This window comes from Dinoponera quadriceps, unplaced genomic scaffold, assembly GCF_001313825.1.
Source record: "Dinoponera quadriceps isolate SergipeBrazil2010 unplaced genomic scaffold, ASM131382v1 scaffold1069, whole genome shotgun sequence".
NCBI lineage: Eukaryota > Metazoa > Arthropoda > Insecta > Hymenoptera > Formicidae > Dinoponera > Dinoponera quadriceps.
Window position 1 is genome coordinate 679,719 of NW_014555200.1, and position 18,541 is coordinate 698,259.

Here is an 18,541-nt window from a genome sequence, read left to right on the forward strand (position 1 = left end):
GGGGGGGGGGGGGGTCGGGATATCGGTGAGTCAACAAACAGATTAAAGAGGTATGCTAATATGCAGTAAGGTGGGTGTGGGCGCGCGCGACGCGATAACGTGGATCGATTCGCAGCTGTGGAAGAAGTACGAGCTGGATCGGGCGGTGTTGAAAGAGAGAAGTGAGCGAGAGAGAGAGAGAGAGAGAGAGAAAGAAAGAGAGAAAAAGAAACCAAGGGGGTCGATGGCGAGAAAGGAAGGAGGAGGAGAGAGCACACACATGTTACATCTATAGACACACGATTGGGATACACAGGATCAGGCAAGCTGGAAAGAGAGTTTCCAAGCACATCAAACTTGATCGGGACTGGATTAACCGATGAAAAAACACGTAGACCCACGACGGGTGGCTAAAGACACTCCCAATGAAAGAGAATTGCAGAACCGAATCAAATTCAACCGTACAAACTCTTCGACTTTGATTATTCCGAGACAAATGAGCTCTCGAGACCCGTGATTGGTTGGTATGCCAATCGCAATGGAATCCGCACAGATTTCGCGTGTATAATTGAACATTTCAATTGAACATTTCTTTAACGTTGTGAAACAATTTCTTCCACGCTGAATTCCGTTACAATTAACGCAGAATCACCGTTGCGAGGTCTGCCTGCGGAAACGTGGCAGATAACTTTTCGACTTTGCAGCGCGACGAGAAAACTGACAAAAGTGTCGAGTGTATTCTTAGATTTTTTAAGAGCTACACGGGAGACCGATCGATGATAATCCAGTCTTGATCTTGCCTCTCTCTCTCCCTCTCTCTCTCTCTCTCTCTCTCTCGTTCTCTCCTTGACCTTTCGTCACTGGAGTATAATACAAGGAGGCAATAAAAGGAGAGGATTTGCTCTCCTCTCGCGAAAGTAATTTCCAAACACAGCACGATCAATGCCGAAATGGCGCAGCCCGGGACGGGCAGCGGTGTGAAAGAGAGAGAGAGCACTGATAAATAAATCCGCTCCTTTTATCGGCGCGTTCGGCTGTTGTAGCTGGTGGCAAATTAGGAGCGCTAATTATAAGGGATGTAAGGGACTCTTTCGTTGAATTTACATTGATACGCTCCCCCGCGATGAATTCACTATTCATCGCGCGACACTCGCGCGTTGATCGTTATGAGCGCGAGTGCCATGAGGGGGAGCGCGAATGAAGAGTCACGACACACAAGCCGTATCCACGTGTGTGTGTATATATATATATATATATATATATATATATAAACAATGTGTATATATATATGTATGTATATATATATATATATAATAGTATAAACAGACACAGATAAGTGACACTGCATACATCGAGCTTCGCACGTGGCATATCTTTCGTAACACACACAGTACAATATTTACTCGACAATAGATATGTATATATATACATATATGTGTGTATATGTAAACGAACGAGTTAAGTAGTCCGTGGAGATGGAGTTACATCCTCTCACTACGTTAGCGGTAGTGGATCAAGCGAGCAGTCAACGCGACGGTCGCGGGTGGATAGGAGGAGCGGGTTGAGTCCGTTGCAGAGAGAGTGTTCGACGTAGATGTTGAAATGGGGATAAAGAAACGGGTATGTATCACACGGCGATGACGGTCGAGACGGAGAAAACACGGAGGGAATGAATTTCTCAAAAGACTCTAGGATGACCTGGTGTGACAGTTAAAGAAAAAAAAGAAATGCTATTTCTTTCTCGTCGAGAAGACTCTCGAGTCAGTGCTTCTGTTTGTCGCACTGTTGCTCGCCCAGAGGCCGGAATCCCTGTCCGTGGACACGTACGTCACATGAACACGTACAAAAAGGATAATGATTACGTAGGAGAGAGAGTTAATTAGTCGCACACGAGCACTGACGGAGGGGAATCGGCAGCGTCAGATAAATGCCCGCTCGAGTCGAGCCGCCGGTGAGTTTAAAGGGATCAACTTTCGAAATTACGCAAACGAACAATAAAGAGTTTCGAACTCCCTGAGGATTCTCGAGAAGTCGAAGAAGTGACTCGAGGTGCCAAAGAGCGTACGCGCGACGAGCGTTTGCGCAAGATTCTCTCGGATTTTCTGCAAATTTTCTCTCGAAACGTCCGAGGGTATCTCCACGACGGAAAAACCGGCATGTGCGCGAGTATCTGAACGCGATCACGTGGCAGAATTTATTTGACGCTGCTCAAGGGACATCCTACGAATACGCGTATGATAAATTATGCGCTGACGTGGTCACGGCGCGAGAAGAAAAATCGTAATATACGGAATCGCGCGTCGAATGAATACACACGCAGGGCCGCGTTCATACCTCGCCTTCCGCTCTCTTCTTCTCGAGCTCCTTCTGCTTAGCATGTTCCTCGGCGATGCGAGCCTCGATCGCTGCCAGGGACTCCCGCGTGAACGGACGGAACAAACTTCTTTCTTCCTCTGATATAGAGTCAGAATCTTCGGACATTGTCTAGGCTGCGCACAGCTGAGCCACCTTCCTGCGGGTGGGAAAGTCGTTATCAGTGGAAACTGTCTAACATTAGCAAACAATGGTCACTATTGAGCACAGATAAGCGAAGAACGGGACAAATGAAAGGATCTGCGATATACGTGTATCTTCAAGACGTCTCAGAGACGTCTTTTAGAAGTGTTTCGTCTCCAAAACGTCTTTGAAGCCCGCATTAATGGCCGTTAACTTGAAACTTTTCTCGAATGAGGCACTCAGATGTGAATCAAGACCCGTATTAATAATCGTTGCAAGAAACTTGTCCCAAGTGAGAAATTCGGATCTAAATTTAGGCCGGTATTCATAGTCAGATTTCATATTATCAAATATCAGATGCTTCGTGGCCAATGGGATGAGTCGTGCAGCATCTGAAGATGAACTTAAGACGATCTTAAATTTAAGGTGGTACTATGAACATCGATCTTAGAGTTAGATTTGAATGTTTTATTTAAATCATCAAATAACGACCGTTATACGGATCACTGATGTGAGTTCTTCGATCGAATCACGGTTACAAATACCACATGTATAATTCAAATGGGAGATTCCGATCCAACTTTAAATTCCTACTCGAGTATATGACGTAAACAAGTCTGAAGTAACTATTAATACGGATCTACGCCATCTTATCGCGTCTTCGTGTTCTCGGGGGAAGACGCGAGTGACGGTATCAATGATGCGACCCAAATCGATACGTCGCGTTCGAAACCGAAATCGTGACACACACGCCTCATGAATCGACTTCCGAGGGGAACTTTCGGATTCATCGGGATGCGCAAAGTCCGATCGAAGGGGTTCGAGGGCGAAGCGTGCATGATCAACGGGGTTTGCTTTCGAGAGCTCGAGGGGGTAACACACACACTCTCTCTCTCTCTCTCTCTCTCTCCACTCACTTTTGATCGGTGCTAACAGTTCCCGAGGTGTGGTGTGCGTGTGTCCCACGATGCGGGAGGGTAGTAGAGTGGCTGCTGCGGCTGACGGGGACGAGTCCGGTGCTGAGAGCGGCGCGACTTGCCGGCTACCGGCCGGTTCCTGGGCGTCGATTCTGGGCGCGTCGTGCCGACGATCCGGTCACACGACGCCGTAACGTACGGTCGGACGGAAAAGAGCGCTCCGTGCAGCACGTCGAGTGCCGATCTGCCGCTGCTGCTCTGACTCTCCCTCGTTTTCTTGTCGATCGCCGTCACGCGGATACTACTGCTGCTGATGCCGTTGCTGCCGCTGGTGCTAACGCTACTTCTAACTTTGCTCCGGTTGCGAACGCTCCTCTTGTTGTTGCTGCTGCTGCTACCTGAATCTCGTTCCAACGAAATGGCGACGAGAAATGACGAACGCGCTGCGGCAGTGCGTGCTATGTCGGGGACCGTCCAACGCGAACCAAGATTTTTCATGTCCGACCTAAGAGGTCACAGAGAGAGCAAGCGTTGCGCGATAAGGCCGGCGATGATAACGCGCAATTCCGACGTGTTAAGTTCCCGTGGTCGACAACAATAACAAAATCGTCGCGCTAAGACGTCACGTCTCGCGAAGTCGCTTTTCTCCTTCGGACGTAGCTTCTTTCCTCTCTCTCTCTCTCTCTCTTTCGCTTTTTTTCCGCGCAAATTTCAAGCCAGGTGGTCGGGCGAGGACAGTGTCAAGTACGCGACTTCTAATTATAGCGATATGAGCAACGATTCCCGGAATATTGTGACATCCCGCAAAAGTCATTAGACCCCGGTGCGCCCGGCTACGTCGTCAGAGTAAACGACGGGGAGCGAGCCACTCCAGCAAATGAGCCGTCCTAAACAAAGAGTCCATTAACGCGCATATACTCACGTGTGAATGAAGCGACGGGTGCGATCAATCCGTTATCCGAAATAACATAGTCTGGTCTTCGAGTCTCGGTCGATTTTTATCTGCAACAAGAGGACAGAAGGGAAGCGCGGATGAATGCTGAGTCGACTACCGCGTACTACGATCAGTCTCTGCTCGCGGCATCGCGCATTGACGCAACGCATATTCAGCGAACCCGGTTGATTTACCGCGAAAAATTTTCCCGGCGCTTTCTCGCGATTTAAAGGAGACTGCCAGTAATGTTTAATATTTATTCAATGCGCCGGGAGATAAATTGTCTCTTCTTTTCTTTTCGCGGAACTGATGAACTCGTATCTCCTCTAAACATTCTCTCGTGTTTCTCTGGTGCGAGAGCGTCGCAGTTTCCTCGAAAAACCAATTTCCCAGCCGAGCGAAAGAGAGAAGAAAAAACGGGAAAAGAAAGAGAGAGAGAGAGAGAGAGAGAGACTTCGAGCGACTTTTGACGAAGCGAGACCGTTTCCGCGATCGATGCGAGTCGCCGCAAAAACGCTACACTGAGAATAAACGAGCGTGTGGCTGCGCGCGTCGTCTCCTCCTCCTCGGCAGGGAAGCTCGGCGCGCTCGGTTTCCCCGCGTTCGGGAAAATTTCACGCAAATCGGCATGCGGTACAGGTGGACTCGCGGAAAGGTGTCGGTGGTCTTTGACCGAGTTTCGCGCGGTCGATCATATTCCGCCGAAACTCGGTCACACGCGCTTATGCATCGGGCGGCGGCGCGGCGCCGAGCGCGCGCCTGGCGATACGCAGCGTAGGAAAAGTAAGAGTGAAGGGCTGGCTGGCTGTTCGAGCCAGTGGAACGAGCACAGCAGGGTCGGCCGCGATGCCGATCGGCTATCCCGCACGAGAGCATTTTACTCCACTTATACACTCGTGTGTCTACGGACATTTATAGTATGAGTCGGCTATTTTTCTTTTCTATCGACTCTCTCTCTCTCTCTCTCTCTGTCTCGAGCTCGCATTCGCTGAGACGAGAAGAATTGCGGGATTTCGTGGGTACACTTCGAACTCCGAAATCGGTTTTCGCAAAGTTCGGCATTCGGCTCGCGATTATTTTGCCCTTATCTCCTCGATCGGCAGCATCTTCGCTCGCGATCTTGATCCAATTTATTTCGTAAAATCGAACGGATCCGAGGGACGGAATTTTGCAGCTCGAGAAAAGGGGCGTGGTTTTAACTTGATTGTTAATCCAATTACGCCCGGCGCACTAATTGCAAAAGTGGGCATGAATCAAAGGAGGGTTTTTACGCGTCTCGCTAAATTAACTACACATTCGCTCTGTAGACGATAGCGTGTCTCTACATAGGATGATTTGCAGAAGTGGGACAGGCCTTGTTTCTAGTTAAGACGAAAAAACGGGAGAAAGAGAGAGAGAGAGAACATTGCGAAGTAAAGAGTTGGACGGCACGATTTTTATTCCAGTATTCTTGGGAACTAATTTCCTCTTCAAGCGTCGATACGCAGTAGCAAAGGCAATTCCTTTAATGACGGTATACATCGCGTTTTATTATTCAGCGGCACCGTTGTTTTTTTTCTCTATTTACAAAGGTAGCGAGATAGCGGGAGATACGCGAGTAATCGATGAATTACGACAACCCCGGCGGGGGTGGTCGACGCGCAAATTGCGTGTTTGAGATCGTTTAATGCGTATTTTTTCGTCACGTGGCTGCTTTGGATCTACCAGTGCAAAATGTTGCGCAGTTTTGCTCGAGCCCCTTGTGTAATACCGTTCTCTTTGTCGCCGTCCTTCTCGGTGTAGAATTTCTACAATTATTCGGGATACGAGGATTGCAACGCGAGCGATCGAGAGGAGATCTCTCGATTAATGTTACCCCCGAGCGACGTGACTTATGGCCTTTCGCCCGTGCGGCCGGGATACACCGCGAGAAAAAGCTCGTAATTAATCGTAAAGAACCGTTACAGGAAACCGTGCGAAATAATTTGCCGATTTTCCCGGATATCGCGTCAAACCCGCTTTGCGACTCATGTTTCATCGGTGGATACAGAAATACAAGAATAAAAAACGGCACTTTGCCAACGCGCGAATCAAGAGGAAACGAGGTCAACTATATCTGCGACAAACCGGCCTTCGTCGAGAAATTACACCCCGTAACGAAGGAAACGCGCAACACCGACATCGATACTCGAGAAATCTACCGCCTCGCGCCAGGCCGAACGTCGAAGAAGCTGCACCGAACTCTGTCCTCATCAATACTTGACTGTACTAGATACTCGTCAATCTTCTTTTTTCAAGCAATGCACGCCGTGGAAGACTAGAGGAGACGCATTATTCTCGAACTTTAATTCCGGGAGTCCGCTCCCTCTTCCCCTAAATAACGCGTACGAGGTAGTAAACTGACTGCGAGAGTTCACTGAGAGAAAGAGGGAGAGAAAGTCAGTAGACTCTCTCGTCGTCGGGAAGGATGCGACGCACCGGGTTCTGCGATAAATCGGCGTGCTACCATCGATTGCGGCGCTTTCCCCGGCACGGTCGCACGAAGACGTCGCTGGCGGACGAGCGTGAATCATAGTCACACGGCCTGGTATTCTGCGTAATCGCATCGCCATCTTCATGGACCCTACACGGTGGCGCCATCGGAAACCACCCCTACCCTGGCGAAGAAAAACCCTTCCACCCCGTTGGCAGGGTGGCTGGTGGGGCGACGCCGACGCCGACGTCGCGTGACGTCACGAACCAGGCCGGGTACGTTGCGGAAAAACGTTGTCATGACGACGACCGCTGACGCTACCGTCGTCGCCACCGCACCGAGGCTTCGCCGCCGCCGCCGCCACCAATGCCAGGATGGAATCGGAAAAATTCCGATGGGAAACCAGGGGGAAGGAGAGAAAGAGAAGGAGGAAGAGAGAAAGAGAGGGAAAGATGAAAACGGGAAAACGGATTGCGAAGGGCGTGGGGCGAACGTGGCGCGCCGCGTTACGCAACGACGTCGGGTCGGCATGGGAAATAAGGCAGGGCCCGGGGGGAATAATCGAACGTGGGTAGATCGAGCGAGGCTCGCAGGACAGGCAAGTCCATTCGCTTCCTGAAATACGATATCTGCGTGGTATCAATCGCTACGCGTCGAAAAATTCCCCGGCCGAAGGTTGTCGATAGAAAGATAGAGAAGGCGAGAGAGAGAGAGAGAGGGAGGAAGGAAGGGAGCGCATGAGTCTTTCACGCTCCCAATTTATCCGCGTGGGATCGTCGGAGGACGTCGTTCGGGGGGATATGATCTCGCGTGTACGCTCAGATTTGCGAGGGATCAATCGGGAGGGGAGGATTTCCCGCACGACGACGTAAGCGGGAATTGGAAACCGCCGCGCACCGGAATGAGCCGTTGCTTAATTAGCGCGCCTGTACCCATTTGTGCGACGCCGGCAGCTGTTCTTTCGGCGGAGAGAGTTACGATGTTTAAAACCTTTCGAATATCCAACCGGTGAGAAAGGGAAAGGGAAGGAGTTCCGCCGGTTGAAGTTCCGCGTTTGTGATTGAATAATTCATTCTAAAAAATTGGGTCATGGCTCCCAGCCTCGCGATTTAATACAAAAATCCGATATAGAAAAGACCGGGGACCGGAGTGTGCCGATGAAAATCGGTTATTCAATTACGCGAACGCGAAACTCGGCGGAAGACTCGCACGGCCGCGAACTTTAACTTGGATGAAAATAATTGCCGGACGAATGTCCTAAATGAGAAATGAGCTTTCGTGTCGCGGTGTTAACTCCCCCGGATAAAAAGGAAGACGTTCACGTGCTGCGACGAGAATACGGGCCGACATTCCCTCGTAAATCGTGTAAATCAACAGAAGTAATTCCCTCGTAAAGCCTTAAGGAGATCGGCATAAATAAATGTCCACGTAACCCTATAAGGAGGGACGATCCAATTGCGGTGGGTTGACCTGTCTTGTTATTATTTTATACATATATATAGTTGTTAGGGAAAGGTTACAGAGAGCTAACAGATCGGAGGAGGGTAGTACGGCAGTGAAAGAAAATTGCTTCGTGCCGACGCGCTAGACGCGGCGACAGTGATAATGTCGAGTGGGTGTGCCCGACGTTATTTAGTCCATCGTCCAAACGACTCGTCTGACTCACTCACACGGTTTCGATGAAATACTTGATTCACTCCGCAGCCGGAGATAATCGATACGCATGGAAAACCAAAACGCGAACGCGTTCTAAGCGTACGGTTATTCTTTCCGCGTGAATAATACACCGACGGGGAATGGTTCTCCTACAAGTAACAAGTGTGTGGGTGGGTTTAGAACCAGATCAAAAAAGAAACGAGGAAATTCGAAATGAATAATTTCGCTCGAAATTGAGTCGCCGAAATAGCGTTTCGCTGAGTTAATTGTAAAATGAAATGCTCGTTACCGCCAGCACTGGCTCTTACTCGTCTAATTATCCTTCATTTATTCTTTTGACGGTGCATGTGAGAGCCTGTTAATTTGATGTGTTTCGTTGAAACACATTATTTCAAAATCGTACACGTGGAAATCCGCGAGTACGCGTCTTAGTAAACTTTCTCCTCTATTTTGTGTATCGATCACCATGTATTATTTATACACAGTGTAATATATTATACAATGTACAGAAGCGTGCTGACAAATAACGTTCATTTGTATTTTCCAGGAACGTATTACGTCGATCGCGGCGAACGAGCAGATCGGCGATCGTGCCCGGCGTACGTCGAGCGATTGCGATCGGTGAGTAGATACAGTTATTTATGGCCGGACAAACGGAAAAAGCGCGTTGTCGAATCCTTCTCCGTACCGCCAGATCCTTCATTACGCGTAAATCGCCAGGACGAGCGGAAGGAAAGAAAGGGAAAGGGAGGAGACGATTGTCTCAAGGGAAGGAAGGGCCCTGCGAAAGCGCGGAAACGCGGCGCGACTGCCGGAGGTACGCGAAATGCAATAATAAACTCCGGCGCGCAGGAACGACGTTGTTCGCTGTACAAGTGGATATTGTTGCGTTCGCGACATTCTGCACTGCGCGACCCACAAAAGACGAAGTATACCGTGACGCGAAGTATAGCGCGGAACAGGGCCATGCGTTCGTGCGAGGGCAATCGATCGATTGCTCGCTTGCCTGCCCACTTGACTTTCTTGACTTGGTTCAGCTTCAGCATTGCGCTTCCAAGAATCTACCCCTCGCGCGCGCGAGATCGCCACCCTCCGCGCCTTCACCCTCTCACGCACAGATAAAGAAAAGCATTCGCTCGTGAGTCCCAACTCTCTTTTATCGATAAAAAGTGCTTTGAATGTGGCTTCTCGGCCAATCAGGTGTGGTTCACAAGCCACTTTTAGGCCCGATTTTTCATATTCTGGTTAACCTGTGGTTTAAACTTAAGCTGATGAAAATACAACAATTTTGATTTTCTATTTATCGTTAATTATTAATCTGATGATTTTGTTGTTGTAACTTTTGGTGATTAATTATGAATAAAAAAAGCATAATTTTTACATCATCATCAGGTTAAGCCTAAACCACAAGTTAACTAGAAAATAATAAACTATGCCTTGGAGACACTTTTATCGATAAAAGAGAATTCAGAATATGAATAGAATTAAAATTTAATGTTAGAATTAAAATTCCGACTCAGGGATGTCCGCGAAAAAACATCACCATCATCGCCGTGTGCGATTTTTGCTGACGGGGAGGGGAGAGGGGGTAACGGGCGGAGAATATATTGGAATCATGATGACAATCGCGTGGATAATCGTGAAAAAATGAACGAAATCCCGTGAAATGTGAATTTCCGAGATAACACGTCGGTTAATTAATCCTCGTGGGCGGATCGAGCGAGTTTGCACTTCAACCGATGAAAAGTCAGCCGCAACGACGTTTAACCGAGTTACACTTTTCGCTGTCATTTCCACCCGCGGAGAACGAGCCGAATTACGGGGGCGTCTCGCTTTTCGAAATTCAAAGTTCAACTCGCAAACGGCTCGCTCACGCCCGTGGACCGTCTTTTACTTACCGATGACTGATTCGGTTTAAATTATCCCAATTGTTATCGCGGCCGACCGAGTCAGCCGGTGATTTATGCCGGGATAGTCCCGTGGCAAGGATCGATTCACGCCTCGATGACGACGATACTTCGCGCTAAATCGTTAATACAACACAGATTCGCTTTGAGCGCGGAATAACGAGGGATAACGCCGAATTTTGCGATTCGGGAACCGTCATCGCAGTCGCCCGCATGGCATTTCGCTTTAATCTCTCGTAACCCATTTTTTCTCGCCCTGACCCACTAAAGCCGGTTATCTCGCGCGCACTCGGGAAGAGCCATTAAATTGTTGTTGTACGCATCCTCACAACGCGTCGTATCGACACGCCGTATATAACACGGTGTACACGGCGCGTGTACAGCGGATAACATAGATTACATTTACATTTCGTAACGCGCTCGACTTTCCCCAATTTAAAACCCACTCGTAAGCCGATCCTCTTACGAGTAAGAACAACACAACTGTTCAAACTTATTGCACGTGAGAGCACGTTTAATCGCGATGATTATTATTTGCACATCGTTGCTAAAATTCGACCGGCGAGGACTTTCTTGTAATCATTATCTTCTGATCTTCTCAAGCCGATATTCATAGTAGGATCTCATATTTAAAACCTCAAGTTCATCTTCAGGCGTTTCGTAGCCAATGAAATGAAGCGTACAGCATCCGACGACAATCTTGGGACGGTCTTAAATATAAAATCCGGCTATGAACACCGGCCTTAAGTCCCCAATCATCAGAAACGGGTCTATGAAAATTACCGTAGGCGTTGATCGTTGAGAGTCAATAGCTGTTTCTTGCTCTCCCCCATCAAGGAAGCTTCCAACGTTATTTTTAACGTACCGAACTTTGTTAGTTTCAATTTTTTTCACCGCTTCGTGATATTAATATCAACACTGCCCTTTTTTAATCTATTTCTTTAGCGAATTCGAGCTATTTTTTTCTTCTAATCACGCGTGATAGCAGCGATACCGATACGGGCGCGCGGGATGCCTTCGAAAAAGACAGTTTACGTCACTCGCGAGAACGGTGGGCGCGGAGAGAGGCGAGAATGTAATATCTTGACACGCGCATTGCGCGCTCCATAAATAGAGCCCGTTAATGGTTATGGAAGGGCACGGATACGATAAGTCCCGCCTTGAATCGTTCGGCAACGGGAAGCGCCCGAAGGGGACGGTGGATTATCGACGTCCGAGGAAATTCGGCGGTACTCCACTGACCCGGAGGTGCGTTCGTACTCTTGTACCCGAGTACACTTGTACCCGAGGACGTAACATAGCGCACCTGTTGCGTTCGTTCGCCTCGCAAAACCTGTCCCTCCTCACTCAATCCTCCTCCGTTACTGCACCCTCACCCTTTTTTCCGGGCGCACGCGCTCTCTCTCTCTCTCTCTCTCTCTCTCACATACAAATCTCGCATACAAATCTCGTCTACCGTCGTGTATCGTCTGAGACATTTTTTATTCGACAAAAACCAAGCTTCCGCAAGCTTGCGCAAGCCGTCTGCCGCATCTCGGTTTCACGTGTAAATCGCTACCTCGGATCAGTCGAATCGTCACAGATCGCGCGCGCGTAGTCGGAGCGGACGGCGCAGAGCCGATTTCGCCGGACAACGGTAACAATGAATGGTTTCGTGCATAAATCGTGGGCGAAATTTTTCACACACACGCGCGCGCACGCGCGTATACACACTCACGGACCCTTGGTTGAACCATCGCGCCTCCTACGCCGCCTTTATTCGAGGCGCTATTCGACGATGTTCAATGAAACACGCGGCTGAACCCACCGCGTCTCTCTCCTTGATCGCCGCTCTGCTCGTCGCACCCCTTCCCTCGACAGCTTCAACGCGGAACTAACTCTTATTTTAGCACGGATCTCCGGCGGATCGCGCCGAGCGTATGACGCGACCCTTGACATTACGCCCTATCGATCGTTTATTTATGCCGAGGGATGATTTATCAAACTTTAAGAGATCCAAAAGGAATTATCTTGCCCCCGCACGCACCGGGGCAAGGGGACGAGGGAGGAGGAAGGGGACGGCGGTATGAATTATTCTCGAGAAATCGGTGGACGTTTATACGCGCGAGCGGAATGCGAGCGACCGCGCGAGTATGCGCGGAATCGAGCAGTCCTCGGATTGTACGGCGAGTTACGTCAATAGGAATATCCGTACTATTATGTTGCATAAAGCAACGCCGAGGGTGACGCGCGCGTTACGCCCCGATGTCGCCTCAATGGACGATGACGTAAGTTACATCTGCTTACGCACGATTACGCGGAGAATCAAGCCGCTGGTAAGTTCAAGTGTGTGTCGGCCGGATAAGCGCGCCATTATTGCGCGCCGCGGCGAACGCTCGGCGGCGAGCTGTTTCAATCAAACTTTCTCCTCTCTCGAGGAGAGAGAGAGATAAAAAGAGAGAACGCTGCTGTGAAGCTCGCGTCTAACTTCGAGTCCTGCCTGCGACGTGTCAGGAATAGATTTTTCCCGGGGAGACGATCGCGAGATGAACGTGTTGATTTTCGGCGTCGGTTGCTCGCGTGACCAGCCCTCGAGATTTGGGGATCCTAAGTCACACGATACACGCGTGCGTCGACTGAACAGCTCGCTTTGAACGCACGTGGAGCTCTCTGCTCGGAGAATGTGATCGGGATTGCCCGGGAATAGCGGATTGATTGGAACTGGGCCTATCGCGGCAAGGGCGGAATCAAAATCAGTTGACGAATTCTACCGGTCGATTGTGTGAAATTACGCTTTAAGACGCACCAATCGATCTCTTGGCCTCTGATACGCAATCCTCGGGTTGCAATATCTGGCCTGATACGAGCTTTAACCCGTGAATGGGCGCGTGATTTTCTCGAGGAATCAAACAACCGCTGTTTATAGCTGAGATTCTCCTCTGCGTTCCGACGCAGAAACGATTCCGTAAAGCAGATATATTTATTCGATAACGGAACGAGGATGTCGCATTGAGGCCAACTTGCTCTGGTAACGAGTTAAGTTGGCGTGCACGAGGTAATACATGCACCCGCGTAACTCACGCGTAAACGACGCGGGAGCGAAAGTGATTCGGTTTGCCACTTGGTGGTTCACGAGCAGCAGCTGTGCGCCGTTCAGGAGTGAGAAAGCGGCCAATGTTTAATATTGCGACATAATGCGAGCCGCACGCTTCCTCGCGGAAGAAAGTCCTCAGAGGCGTCGTCGTGCATGACGGCGGTGATCGATATCATCGTACACGGCTCTTAAGCGGATCGTGCCGGTCGTATTGACCGACAATTTTCGCGCGCGGAGGAAGGTCACCGGCTGGCGGACATGTTACAATCATTACCGTAATCACGAGCGCGCTCGATCACGGCGATCGAAGTGACCGTCCGTATATCGACCCTGTTGCCACGCACGACGCGGCCTGAAAGTCGCGGTTATCTCTCTCTCTCTTTCTCGCGCATCATCGATTAGAATCCTTGACGTCAACCGGCGCGTCTTCACGATTCGATTAAGCCGAACGGCCATTCTTGACTTGATGATTGCGAATTGAAGATTGAGACTTCATCAATCGGGACGAGTTGACGCGCTTGTCGGGAATTCAACGATGAGATTTTTCAAGACTTTTCTAGCATAAAAATTCTGAACAGTATGTCAATTTGGTCAGTTTTCCTGTTCGCTTAATTCAAGCTTCCTTTATAGGCATTCTACAATAGGTTATTTTAAGCCTTAAATCTCAAGGAATTTGTCAATCAGTCGATTGTTCTCGCATTCGACTGTAATTGGCTCATTTTTTAAAGCTTAAGGCTTAAAACACTTATTGTAGAATACCCATAAAGTTCGCATCAGACCAGAAGCGGTATCCATAACAGTGCTATCAATTTTGTCTACGCAGATACCCGAGTAACTGAGTCAATATAACGGTTAACTTCCGACGAAATTGATAGCACTGATTCACAGTCAGATCTTATATTTAAGATTGTCTTAAGTTCATCCTCAGGTATTGTGCGATTCACTTCATTAGCTACGAAGCATCTGGAGATAAACTTAAGATCAGATCTAACTAAGGGGATCACGGTTTAAAGATCAAAAATCCACTGTGGGACAAATCATGACGAAGTGAGTCAAAAGCTAGATTAATCTGTCTAATTCTGATCTTCAGTCAGCAATTCTCTTTGATTGAACCGGACGAAACGATCGAAATTGGTTGATTCCTCGCATTCGAATCTCGAAACCAGAATTTTTCGACATCAAGGGGCCTGTTACAGTTCTCAAAACGAGATGGGAATTACAAAAGTGAGCAAACTCATCAGGCATCGACCGATGAAATTACGAATATTCTAGTAAATTCCTTCACTATTGTAATTCTTCACTTTGAGCGAGCTTCTTGAGGATCGCGATAAGCCCGCAATTTGCCACGGGCTTTGCGCTTCCTGCAATTTCCGATCCTTCCTCCGGTTTTACGCCGAGCCGAATGGACTCTTGGGACCTAGAGCGCCGAGCTTCGAACAAATCCGACATCGTGGCGGCATCGGCACAATTCTCGCGCTGATCGTCGCCACGAGCTCACGGTGACCGATCCCTGACCGCAGAGCGGCGTCGATCGATATATCGGGAATGGCAGCCGCCGCGGCGGCCGCGCGTCACGCTATACACGTATGTGCACACGATATACGCGCTGCCGTGTGGCACACACCTTGACGATTCGATTGCCGTCCTATCGCGCCTCGTAATCGAGACCTCGTTACCGTCGATGTAAACGGCAACGTCGTGCACCGGGTCGGCTCGGCGACGGGCCGCACGAAGGCATCGCGAGCGCCGCGTCGCCGCTCGCTCCCACGCGACGATAGAAGTGGTGGACATCAACGACTGGTCAGACGCAGCGTCTGCCCTACACCTGTCTCCGTTCCGTACTTCTTCGTCATCACACGTCGCACGACACGACAATTCGTTTTGTTACACACACACACTCTCTCTCTCGCTTTTCGACTCAGTGGTCGATATTCGGTCCGTAAATCGATATTCATGGATCTTGTACATAAAACTGTCTTAAGTACATTTTCAGATGCTGTACGGCTTATTTTATCAGCTAAGAAGCATCTGAAGGTGAACTTAAGTCGGTCTTAAGTATAAGATCTGTCTATGAATACCGGCCGTAAATAATCTTGTATTCAAAATCTCTTTAAATTCATCTTTAGATGCTAACTAGTGAAACCGTGCGACATCTGAAATTAGGACAATCTTGGATACAAGATATCTGATCATGAATATCGTCCAATCTTTCTTTTCCTCTCTCTCTCTTTCTCTCTCTCTCTCTCCCTCTTTCTTGCTTCTTTGTTTCTATGTTTGCAGAAACGAGGTGTAAAGAATACGGTCGAATCGAATATTTCTCAGCAATGCTTTCAAGTTCGCTCTATATTTATTTTCCTTCGCACGTCCTAGTTAGAAGTGGGATCGTGGTTTAAAGGGAAACGAACGGTCGCTAATTTCGCATTAGCTGACGCTGTTTAATTATCAACGTGCGACACCGGTTGAACGCCGCGAGCGTATTTTAATCCTGCCATTTCGCGTTCGCAGCTGGTGATCACGAACACCGCCTCCCGTATTCTTTACGAACGTCAAATGCCAAGCTCCTCTGATGCTACATGCTGTAAAGGTACCAGGCGCTTTTATATCTCCACTTCTCTCGCCATATCCCCGTCACCTTAAGACTATTATCTTATTAATATACATCATTATAGCGTACGCCCCCGTATTCGCCCGTGCCTTTACACTTTGCTTACTCGTGCTATATTTATGATAGCTACGCCTCTGTTTCTATGGAATGTCAAACGATCCGTCGTGTAACCACCGTAGCCCCGACGCGTTAGATACTTTTTATGCACGCGGGCTTTTTGTCTATTATTGTCGGAATATCCGTTTCGAAGGAAAACGATGAAAAGGAAAGACTCATATTGGAAACGCCGCGGTATGTTATGTGTCGAAAGGTCGACCGTTCGTGTATCGCCTCAGGGAGGATAGAAACCAACCCCTATCGTATGTGACTGAGAGAATGCGGCGAGTTCTCTTCCCCTCTCTCTCTCTCTCTCTCTCTCTCTCTCTCTCTCTTTCGAAATAGAAGGAACAACCTCCGAAGAATGTCTTCCAAAAGATATCCGAAAGAACGGAATGATATGCGGACGCCTTGTCGACGTCTTTTAGACACTCGTGTCGCGGGGTGAAGAAGACACACACACACACACACACGCACACACACACGTGACGTACACGAGAGTGACACTTACGGTTGAGGAGGTCGAATACTCTCCACCAGCGTAGATAGTCACCGCTGCTGCGAACGTAAAATAGATAGACGTAGCGCGACGTAGCGTTACGGAGATAAGAGGCACTGCGACGTCGAGAGGAAAGGAGGGCGGGTTCTGGGATACCTCCGCGGGATACCTTCCTCGTTCAACCTCGGTATAAGGGTAGCACAATCGAGCACCGTGCGACGACACTGAGATGATGCACTTTCACACCGACAGACGATGCAGAAGAAGAACAACCGACGACGACGACGACGATGACAACGACGACGACGACGACGACAACCACCACTACTACCACCACCACCACCACCACGACAACGACGGCAACGACGACGTGATGCTTCTCGTGGGATTCCTCCTCGCGCGATGTCCTACCTCCTTGGTACGTGCGTGCGTGGACGACTCGTTTATTCGCTCTCCACTTGGACTTCCGTTTCTCCGAGGCTCCCTCAGCTGCGGATGACGATGGCGTCGACTACACGGGCTGTTCGAGGCGCCCTTTGCTCCCGATTTTCTCTTCTCCACCGCCTCGCTTCTTCTCTCTTTCTCTCCCTTCTTCCGTCACTGTTTTCTCTGCTCTTCTTCTCCGCTGTCGGCTCCTCTCTCTTTCTTTTCCTCTCTCTCTCTCTCTCCTCTTCCTCCACCACCACCTCCTCCTTCGTCTCCTCCTCCTCTTCTTCTTCTACCTCTCTCCTCCTCCTCTTCCTCCTCCTCCACCACCTCCTCCTCCTCCACCCCCTACACCACCTCCTTCTCTATTCTTCACCGCAGCGGCAAGGACCCGCCCCGTGTCGCGCTACACGAACGTGTAGTGGATGAAGAGAGCGTAAAACTTGCTCTGCGACAACATTATCCGGCCGGTTATCGGTGCCTCGCGCGCCTCGTCATTTCGTCTCGTCCGTCCTACGTCCGTCCGCGCCGCAACGAAAATTGATCGTGTTGCGCGCGACGGTCCCTTCCTCGGGGACAGGCCCGTCGACGCGTTCGTATCCCGATCGTGCCGTCCGTGTCGCCCGTGTTGGCGCGGTCGTGCTCCTCTCTTTCTCTCTCCCTTACGTCCGGTTAGACACCTGCCGCGCTACCACCTCTCGCCGTTCTCGCTGCGCCCTTAACTGTCCGCCGCGAGGGACCGTGCGGATCCTTCTTTTCCACTCCCTTTGTTCTGTCGTCGACTCTCTCCGCGGCACCCTCGTACACACACACGCGCGCGCATACAGTCGCGCACACGGTGCTCTCTCTACACACACACACACACGCGCGCGCGCGCCGAGAACGTGCGCGCGCGCACCAACGATCGTTCTCTTTATCTCTCTCGCTTCAACCCTGCCTGAACGGCCGCGTTCCTTCTCTCTCGAACACTGTGTCCTCCTTCGCTACTTCTCCCACCTACCACCGCTTTCTGTCTCTCTCTCTCTCTCCTTCTCTTTCAACCCTCCCGCCCCCTCGGCGACCTCCGACGGTATCACCCCCGGAGCAACGCGGCCGGCACGAAGGATCGCTCGCTGTTAAACGCCACCAGGCTGAGAGTCCGTTCTCGCGCGAGTTCCTCTCTCGTCGACACCTGCGAGACGAGTCCACTCTTTCTCTCTTTTCCTCTCTCTCTCTCTCTTTCTCCCTCTCTCGCGCGCGCGCGCTCCTCTTGCGGTGCGTCTCTCGGTGCGGTATCGCGAAAGCCTTCTCTCCTCGGTGCCGACTGTCGCGATCAGCCAACGCGGGGACGTTACTGCATCGCCACGCGCCAATCTCTCGCGCAGCGGACTCCGCGGGAACTAGTCACGGGGTGGCTCGCACCCCCATTCGCGATCCGCTACGTGGGCCACTTCCTCCCGCCGCCGTTCTTTTTCTCTCACTCTTCTCCCCTCCCCCCTTCTCTCTCTCTCTCCCTCGGCCA

The 18,541-nt window shown here is 50.0% G+C and overlaps 1 protein-coding gene across 9 annotated transcripts in view; it reads right to left on the minus strand.

Moving 5' to 3' along the window:
* LOC106743428 (sodium channel protein para) overlaps window positions 1-16,944 on the minus strand; it is a 58,713-nt gene extending 41,769 nt beyond the window's left edge. For 8 of the 9 annotated variants that reach the window (XM_014617256.1, XM_014617258.1, XM_014617260.1 and 5 more), the window contains exons 1-4: window positions 16,627-16,944; window positions 4,315-4,394; window positions 3,393-3,897; window positions 2,314-2,491 (exon numbers count right to left, since the gene is read on the minus strand). In XM_014617256.1, coding sequence (XP_014472742.1) covers window positions 2,314-2,460 — 147 coding nt within the window. In that variant the 5' untranslated portion in view covers window positions 2,461-2,491; window positions 3,393-3,897; window positions 4,315-4,394; window positions 16,627-16,944. Of the gene's footprint in view, window positions 1-2,313; window positions 2,492-3,392; window positions 3,898-4,314; window positions 4,395-16,626 lie in introns of those variants that run through there. The other variant, XM_014617254.1, reaches the window with a different exon arrangement.
* Window positions 16,945-18,541: the final 1,597 nt, after the last annotated feature.